The following is a 9,909-nucleotide window of genomic DNA, read 5'->3' as shown; positions in this document are numbered from 1 at the left end:
GTTTGTTTCTTGAATTTTGATGTTTGATAGGACAGAAATAGGTCTATTTTGATTAAATGTTCTTAAACTCAAATGAATCCTTTGAAAATATACATCCTAGTAACTCATAGACTTCTCCTGAACAGCCACAATAGGAAGTAATTTCAATCCAGAAGCAAATAATTGCATCTGCAGCTCTAATAAAAATAGGTGTTAAGTTAAAAATTAATCAAAATCAAAAGATTTGAGAGGCTTCTCGTTAAAATATTTTCTAAGTATGTACATCCTTTATGTACCTCTGTCCTTACTTATAATGACCTAATTTTGCCAAACTTCTTAATTGGGAAAAGAAATGGCTATAGCTTAGAAACTACAGGGACCTAGGAATTAAAGAAAAAAGCGTTAAACTTGGAAAGGTAATTACTGCAATTTACAATGAATGGGTCTTATACCTGTATAGAATTCCTTTTTATAAAATATTAGTGTTCACCACAAAACCACTTGTCACAATCATAGAACACTGTTAAGGTGGTTTTCTTCCCCAGGGTGTCTCAACAGTTTTGAATGTTTATTAATGCGAATTACTTATCTTGGCTTGGAGACATTTATTACTCGCATTTTATCTTTTTAAATCTTATACTATTTTATGTATGTGTGAATGCATGTGCACATAAAACAATACACTATAGTAATAAAGGTGCAAATCGGGATTTCAAAGCAAAAACATTTTAATAGCATGTGCTTCAATAGATCCCTAAAAGTTATCATAAGACCCTAATAAATGGTTATAAGGCAATAAATGGTTTTCAGAAATTTCCTTGGTTGAAAATTGCATGTCCAAAATTAAGATTAGTTCTGAGGGCTTATCAAACCTGACCACTTGTGTTCTGCTTGAGCATCCTTCAAAAAGTCAATTACTGTGGGGTAAGATGTGAGGCTGAGTTGTGAAAGCTATATTGACACCGCAGTAAAATGGGCATAATGGATTTTTTTTTTTTTACTATGAAAACTAAATTGCAGACGGCCAATAAAGCAATTTTTCTTAAAACTTCATGCTAGCTAGTGATTTGCATTTTTAGGTGGTGGCATTTATCAGCTGTTTTAATCTGTTCAAAAGGACGTATTGGGGAAAGAACTAGCTGGATGTGAGGCGGTGGGGCTCTAGCATTTATCGCACATGGCTTGGTACGTGCGCTGTGACGGCGGGCTGGCTGGGAGGCTGGCGTTGTCTTGGTCCCGCCTCCTACACGCCAGTCTTAGGTTACCATGGAGCCGGTAACTCTTAAACCCACGGTCGGGTGCATTGGGAGGTTCGGCCGAGAAACAAGGTTCCTAGCGCCCCCTAGGAAACCACAATCCCGAACGCCCCAGCGAGGGGCCTTCTAGATGAGGAGGCTGGGAAGCGGCTTCCCCAAATTCTAACTTGCCCACGTAGTAATCACTCTATCCCAGGGGCCTGGGCTTTCTCGGGGTAGAGGGTGGAGCTGGACGAGATACGGAAGCCGGGGCGGGAGAGGGGACAGGGCTTCCTGCCAGCTCGGGGAACGAGTAGTCTGCGCCCTCGGCGCCGCAGTGACACCCCTCTGGGAGTTTGGTGGTACCACCCGTCTCCCCCTCCCCCCCGCGGTCGGCCCCGGGTTGGTTGGCTCCGCCTGGTTCCTGCGCCCTCCCAGCCGCGTTCTGCGGATTCGGGTCGGACGTTTCGCCATCCTAGCCCCGTCTGCCCCTGCACTGTCTGACCGGGCCCACCCGGGCGATAGTCCCCAGCAGGGGTCGGGGTCCGGGATGCAGCCAGACTTGGGCCTGACCGCCGCAGCCGCAGAGGCGAGAGACCGCCCGTGAGGAGGCGGGGCCGCCCGCCCGCCTGGCCCCGAGGCCCGCCATCTCCTCGGAGGTTTACGGCCTGCCCGCCCCGGCCCCGGCCCCGGTCCCGGCGCGGGCCCTCCTCAGCGGCCCGGCGCGGCCTGCCTCCCTCTCCCATCTCGGGTGCTCCGCCCCGGCCCGCCCCCTCCCCCTCCGGCCCGCCCTCCCGCCTCCGCCTCCGCCGCTCTGGCTTCCGCCCCCTTCTCGCTGCGCTGCCGGAGGAAACGGAAGAAGGAGCGAGCCATGGAGGGGAACCGGGACGAGGCGGAGAAATGCATCGAGATCGCCCGGGAAGCTCTGGAAGCCGGCAACCGCGACCGGGCTTTGCGCTTCCTGCACAAAGCCGAGAAGCTTTACCCTTCCCCCACGGCCCGAGGTGAGTGAATCCCCCGGCCCAGCCTGGCCTCGCCTCCGCCGCCCGGCCTCGCGGGGAGAGGCAGAGGAGGCCCAGATCGGCCGGTCCGGCTTGACACACCCCCACTGGGGCCTTCATCCCCGGTCCCCGCCCCGGCCAGGCCGGCCTGACCCTCTGCCCCCCTCCTCTTCCGGGAGCTCAGCAAAAATGACCCTTGGTCCGTTCGAGGCGATCTGGGCCCTGTCGGATGCCTGAGATTTCTCAGGAGCTCCGTCTCCTCCTGCTTCTCAGTGTGGTGATTATTATCGAGCGCCGACATGCCCCAAGAGTCCCTGGAGATGCGAGAAATGAACCCTCGGGGGTAACCCACTGGCCTCCGAGCCCATCTCCTCCTGGGGGTAAAAAGTCGTTCCCCAAGCAAACAGTCTTTGGTACGTTAGGGAGGGCAGCTTCCCCCAGGAGACGGAATCAAGAAATGACTGCAGATTTCGCAGGAGTAAGGGTAGGGTTCAGATTGATACAATATTTTGTGCTTTCGGGGAGGGGAGGGGGGGGGAGCAAGGAATGGACTATACTGTATAAATTATGAGGTTTTTCTTAAGTTCCAGAATGTAAGTAGTGTTTTCTTCATATCATCCAGTCTCAGAAGTACTGCTACTTGTTTGTATTATCCCTAGATAGGTCTCAAAAGTATAAATGCTATTTCACACGATATGGAAAACTTGAAGAATAGAAAGGAAAATCAGGGTTGTTTAAGTAAATTCTACTGTGTTAATAATGTCCTTTGCTTCCCTAACCGTTTGGTTGGTTTGGGTTTTTGGGGCTTTTTAACTGCGTTAACCTAATATACCGTGAGGATAGAAAAATAACTTGTTAAATTTCAGCTATTTAAAATCAGCTACTTTTTAATGTTGGATGTAACTCTGGGAAATCATTTAGTCCAACCCTTAATTTTACTGCTGAGGAAACTGAGACCCAGAGAACTTGAGCTACTTATAAAGTTTGGAAGACCTAAGTTAATCAGCAAATATTTGGTAAAAATCTATTTTGTAAAGGTCTGTTAGGGAATAGGAAAATATAGAGATGCCTGCCAAGATTCTAGTTAGGAAAAGGAGACAAAACAGCAAATATCCTATTGACATCCAATCCCAGAACTTTTATCTTCTCTGCTGCCCTCCCTTGATATGATTTTAAATTTCAGAGTTCATCTTGATTAGATTCAGTTCAGTGCTCTAGCCTACAGAGATCCTGTGTTGCTCCCAACTTTGTGAAAAAATTCATATTTAATACACATGCCATCTACAACTTTACTTACACCATCGATTAAGGTGTTAGATCTTCATATTTTATGAACATGTTAAAATAGCATAGCACCAAGCATAGAACCCTGTTTTACTCAAGGAATTCAGCTTCTTAGCTTTTTAAAAATTTCCATAAAACATCTCTAACATTTGTCCTCTTCACTCCACTTTTACAATCACCACACTAGTCCAGTCTTTCATCACCTCTAGTTTGTGCTGTGGTCTCTCCAAATTGATTTTCCTAAAGTACCTATCTATGTTACTCCTTAGTCAATAATCTCCAATGTCTTCCATGTCCCTCTAAGATCAAATATCAACTCCTGTTTGGCATTCAGAACTTGACAACCTGGATCCTTCCTTTCCTAGCATTTTTATTCATTACTTCCTTATACACACACTAATGCCAACTGTACTGACTTTCTTATTCTTCACACATGACATTCCATTCCTTGTCTCCATGCTTTGTTCTGATGGTCTCCTCCACCCACTGAAACACATTCTTTTCACCTCTGCCCCTTAGAACTCTGAGTTTTCTTCTAGATTTAGCCCAAGTGCCACCTTCCGGAGGAAGCTTTTCCTGGTCCACCTGCATGCTAGTGTCATTACCTCTATAGTTAGCTTGTATCTTTTTTGTGTCTGCATATATCTTGTAGAAACAGATATGCATGTCTCTGCTGTTAAAATATGTTCCTTGAGAACAGTGACTTGTTTTGATTTTTTTGCTTTTTATTCTCAGTGCCTAAGACGGTACCTGGTAAATAGTAGGTCCTTAATAAATGATTATTAATTGATTCAAGATAACCACATGAGTTATCACAAAACAAGGTCACAAAGCAATATGAATAATAAATAGAGAAGTACAGAAGAAGGAGAGAACTTTTGTAAGGGGTGTTAAGGAAGCCTGCCATTGTTAACTACTTTAGTAAAAATTTTGGTAACCGAAATTTTCTATTTGTTGATTTCTTTTATCTAGGCAACTTCTTGAATCTTGTGATGCAAAACAATATATATTAGACATGTACTCTTATGTGACAGTATTATGCCGTAGTACATAGACAGTTGACATGTGTTCCAGGAAGATCTTGGTTCTATCCTTGCCCTTGACACATTACCTATATATGCTCTGGAGCGCCCCAGGCAGTGCTCTAAGTTACAGAGAAGGTGCTGACCTTTATTGTAGGAGAGATTTACTCATTTGGGAGCTCCGCCCTATCCTTATTCCTGCTATTGTAAAAGACACTGATACTCTTATTTATAAATACAGAACTATTACTATGAAAATTCTTAGGACTAGAACAGCTGATTAAGACAGCTAGGTTTGAACTAAGCCAGTAGTCTTCAAACTTTCTTGATCACATACCCCATCAGCAATTTTTTTTTCCCCTTTTGGTGGCTATTTTCTTAGTGACACCTGACCCAAATTGTTGATAATAGATACTTGGGACAGTACTTAGATTATTTTTGCCCTGAGGGACTCGGTGGGAAAATTGGTAGATGGTGTCTTATGGGGGAAAGATGCAGTTGGGAGAGTATAAGGGGCTGTCATGGGTAAAGGGTAAATGTGGTTGTGTTGGGCACTAGAATGATGCCATCTTCTCCCTTGAATTCTTTGATCACACACCCTTAAGGCTCTTAAGATCATCATTAAAGTGAAAAAGATAGGAAGGCAGGACTTGAACTCTATCTATCCACTAATCCTAAATCTTAGTTTAAGAACCCTGTACACATTTCTGATTAGATTATGACCAAATCTTGGCATTAATCTAAGTAATTAAGTAATGATGCCTTATCCAAATAAACAAGGTTTTTAAAAAAACTATCTATTAGCATTGTGGAATTTCAGAATTCAAGGTGACTTTAGAGTATCTCTTACTTTAAGATCATGGATAGCTGCAATACTTAAGACATTCTAGAGTGGAGATTCTTAATCTTTTTTGTCATAGACTCTTTATTAGTGTGGTGAAAACTATGGACCTCTCAGAATTACGTTTTAAATGCATAAAATCAAATACATAAAATTACATAGAAACCAATTATATTGAAATTAAATTGTTAAAATACTTTTTTTAAAAAACAAGTTCAGGGATTCATGTTCTATATAGATGATTATTTACTTTAAAGTATAAAACCTTGTTGGACTTAAATTATTTTGAATGGAAATTTATTTCTTAAGCCTAAGGAGTACTCATGGTATATTGGCAGAAGTAAAAGCATAACATTCTTAGTTATGTTCATTGTTATTATAATTATTCTCCATTCTTACTGGTAATTTATACTATTTTAACAACATCTTATAATTTTATTCTCTTCTGTGACTTTATGCTTATACCCTTTTAATAACTTGACATGCACATTCAGCTGTCTTCCTTTAACTCTGTTCTTACCTTAACGATTAATTTCATCTATTCTTCCAGATCTTGCCTTTTGTAATGAGTTTATCCTCCTCGAGTTCTTTTCAGAAATTTCTTAATCCTTTTCTTCCTGTAGCAAACTATCCTTTCTTCTCCTTACTGGAGAGTTGATCTCTTTCACTAACCCTCCCCCCATTCTCCTAAATTTCTCTTTCCCAAATTCTTTTTTTGTTTGTTTGTTTTTTAACTTACAGACCCTGCAGATCCTTCAGTTTCCTCCTCCTAAGATGCAGCATGATACAGTAAAAGCATTGCCTCAGAAGTCAGAGGACCTCTGTTCAAATTCTGCTTTTAATGCTTCTTAACCTATGTGAACTTTGGGTCTCTTTCTTAATCAGGTTAAAGAAATTGGACAAGATGGCCCCTGAGATGACTTCTGCTCTGGGATCTATGATCTTTTGACCTTATGTTCATTTTCAGCTCCTTTCTGTCACTTAACATCTTCTGGAAGCTTGATTTGTCCATAGAAAATTTATACTATCTTAAATATTTTTTCTTCCAGATAACAAATGGCTATATGTGGCATTAAGATATATTTGTCATTGTTGATTATTAGTATAGTTGAAATTCTTTTCATAGAACCTTATTTTTCAAAGCTCTTAGGTCTAATCAGTATTGTGTCCATTGGTTGATTTGGCATCAAATGTTTCTCATACCTGAAATGGACATCCTGTTTTCTCTCCCACCCCATATCTGTCCAATGAAGCCCCCCTCAAGTCCTACCTTAGAGTTCTCCATAAAAGCTGTCTCTCCAATTGAAATGTCACATACCCTCACCCCTAATTTCTCAGTTTTTGACTAATTTTGTACTTCTCTAACTTTTCCCTTCTATCACAAGGCTCTTCTCTTCCAACTCTTGTATCTCCCATTGTCCATTTCTCTTTACTGTGCACTAAGCTCCTTATTAAGTTAGAATTCTGAAATAGGGTTTTAGTTTTTTGTTTGTTCTGTATTTTTAGTGTCTGACACAGCGATCTGCTCACTTTTTTTTTAAATTTCCCTTTACCCCCATATCATTTCATTGGGCTTGTCAGTATGAAAACTCATGTTAACCTGTTATCACTAACAGAGCAATTAATTGATTAATTGTTCATTGTTAACGCATAGTCTTACACAGTTACCCAGGATGGGCACTGAGAAGGCAAGTGATTTATGTGTGGTCACATAGTTAGCATGAATCGGAAGGAGAGCATGATTCTAGGTTATCCTGACTCTGGGATTGCCCTCTGTCCAGTATAATTTTATTAATACTTATTAATTGTATTTATTGAATGAGAGTAGTATATAGAAGTATTCTTTGGATACGTAGTGGGCATTGAAAAATAATCATTTTTAGCTAAGGTGTGTTTATTATTTTTCACTATTATGTCATACTACTACAATGTATGAATTTAGATACAAAGTTTTTACTGAATGACGCTAATCCATATTCATCTGAATATATAATTTTTTTTTTCATTCAAATCTGACATAGATAAAGTCTGAGAGCAACCTGTGACTTCTTTGCTAGGACCATAGACCCAATCTTCATTGTTCTTTCCTGCAGAAATATCAAAAGCTTCACCTTTAGATGTTTCTACTGTTGGTACTAAAAAGTAAAGAAAGCAGAACGTACAAAATCTTGCATATAACTCCAAATTCTTTAAAGATAGGTCTTTTAAATTCTAAATTATAATGCCTAGCAGTAATTCTATTTTCTTCTGCAACTGCATCCTCTCTTCCTCTTCCATGTGAAAATGTGGAAAAGAGGGTAGGGGTAGTGGGCATATAATGTCCCTAAGGATGTAAAAGGCAGAAAAGTCTCATATGTAATGAAATAATTGTAGAAGCACTTTTTGTGGTAGGAAAAAGTAGGAAACAAAGTGACTGCCCATTGATTGGGAAAATGGTTGAACAAATTATGGTATATAGATATAATATACTACACTTTGAGTTACTCAAATTAGAATTTGATCAGTCAGATTTTATGTACTGATGCAAAATGAAGACAGTACAAGCCAGAGAATTACGACTATGGCAGTGAAATGGTAATTGTAATGACCACTCTTAGTTTCATAGAATAGATGATGAAATTCTTGCATTTAGGGGGCAGCTGGGTCTTATAGATTAGTTTTGTTTAACTGCTACTCTTTAGTAAAAGAGAAAAGTGAATGTGGATTTTTTTTGAAGGAATATGAAAACAAAAAAACTGACTTAAAAATAAACTATATCAGTGAACTTATTTTAAATGTACTTATGAAAGAAGGCAGGATTTTTAGATTTTTATGAGTAGAGGGGAGTTGTGTGGGGGAAGGCTGAAAATTAAATGAGGGTGACCCAGTTGTGTTACCTGGAAGAAAAAAAAGCAATCCTTTTGGATTTCTCATATTGGAACATTTTTGTTTCTAACAGGGTAGTGGAAGAGAATGGAACAAGCATTCATTAAATTCCTAGTTTGTATTAGGCATTGTGTTAAAGATATTTTACAAAAATTTCTTTTAATCCTCACAGTAAGTGTTGTGATTATCTACATTTTACAAATAAGAAACCCGAGGTGGATGGAAGTAAAGTGACTTGAGGAAGGTCATACCATGGGAAATGCTAAGGCCAAATTTGGGTTAGGTGAATAGAAGTTAAGTGACTTGAGGAAAGTCACACAACGGGAAATGCTAAGGCCAAATTTGGGTTTAGTTCTTCCTGATCTAAGCTTAGCACTTTATCGCCTATAAATGAATGTTCTTAAATAATTTTTTTCCATGTTTCAAATGACCAAAATTTTGTTATTGTTCAGTCATATCTGACACTTCATGGTCCTAGTAAGAATTTTCTTGGTAAAGATACTGATTTGCTATTATCTTTTCTAGCTCATTTTATTGATAAAAACTGAAGTAAACCAAGTTGTGACTTGCCCAGAATCACACAGCTAGTAAGTGTTGAGGCTGGATTTTATCTCAGGAAGATGAGATTTCCTGAGATTTCAGGCACTCAGTCCATTTTACCACCTACCTGTGATCAAGTATAAAGTGTCAATTCTGTTTTTACCTTATATCATTTTCAAAGGCATTTGGCAGATGACTTTTCCATTATTCAAGTTTGGCTAGTCAAAGGTAGGTTTGGACAACTAATTTAACAAAATTGTTTCTTTTTATTTCAACACTATGATTTTGTAACATAGTTGACCTCATCACTCTGATTAAGATCACTGGCTGGCATAATTTTAGTTAAATAATTGGTTTTCATTAATTAAGCATTCAGATAGTACATTCGTTAGAGTTAGACTTCTTTCAGTCCTCCCTTAAAAATTTACTAGTGGAGGAACCTTGGGTAAGTCACATTCAGCCTCAAATTTTCCTTCTCTGCAGAATGGAAATAATCATAGCACTTACCCCAAAGGGTTGTTGCGAGGATTAAATCAACTATATAGAAACTGTTTTGTAAACCTTAAAGTGTGATATAAATGTGAGCTATAAATACATATTAATAGCTGTTTGAAAATGGAATTTGATGCTTCCAGAAAGTGAGTTTCCCATTACTTCTGGGTTTGGCTGCATGTTGGAGTTGTTATATGCCTCAGGTAGATGCTAGATTGTATGATCTAAAATCTCTTTCTACTACTTTGATTCTGTACTTTTACAAGTAAAATTTAGTTGTAATCAATTTCTGTGCAACAAAATTTCAGTATAACAAGAAAGATTTCCTTGTTCCAAGTAATGGAACTACATTTTAATAAAGATGAAAGTACCTTGGAATAGGCTTTGACTTATATTTGTCCACCTATATATTTTGGCACATTCTACTTAAATTAACTCAGAAGTGATTTTAGAATTTAAAGATAGTGAGTAATTATGCACAGATTTTAATTAATAGCTTTCCTTAGAGGCAACATCAGGTCATTAAGTGTATGCATAACTCAGTCAATAAATATTTACTTGTGTACATATTCTGTGCCATAAATTGTGCTGCTAAATACCAAGGATGCCCAACAAGAATAGTAGTGCCTGTCTTTAAGGAGCTTACAATC

General features: G+C 39.4%; 1 protein-coding gene across 3 annotated transcripts in view; it reads left to right on the top strand.

Moving 5' to 3' along the window:
• Positions 1-1,970: 1,970 nt before the first annotated feature.
• DNAJB14 (DnaJ heat shock protein family (Hsp40) member B14) overlaps positions 1,971-9,909 on the top strand; it is a 78,314-nt gene continuing 70,375 nt past the window's right edge. For 2 of the 3 annotated variants that reach the window (XM_003772940.4, XM_012552030.3), the window contains exon 1: positions 1,971-2,218. In XM_003772940.4, the coding sequence (XP_003772988.2) occupies positions 2,086-2,218 (133 nt within the window). In that variant the 5' untranslated portion in view covers positions 1,971-2,085. The remainder of the gene's footprint in view (positions 2,219-9,909) is intronic. The other variant, XM_012552031.3, reaches the window with a different exon arrangement.

This window comes from Sarcophilus harrisii, chromosome 6 (genome assembly GCF_902635505.1).
Source record: "Sarcophilus harrisii chromosome 6, mSarHar1.11, whole genome shotgun sequence".
Classification (NCBI taxonomy): Eukaryota; Metazoa; Chordata; class Mammalia; order Dasyuromorphia; family Dasyuridae; genus Sarcophilus; species Sarcophilus harrisii.
Note: the sequence above shows the minus strand (reverse complement) of the source record. Positions and strands in the feature narration are given on the sequence as shown.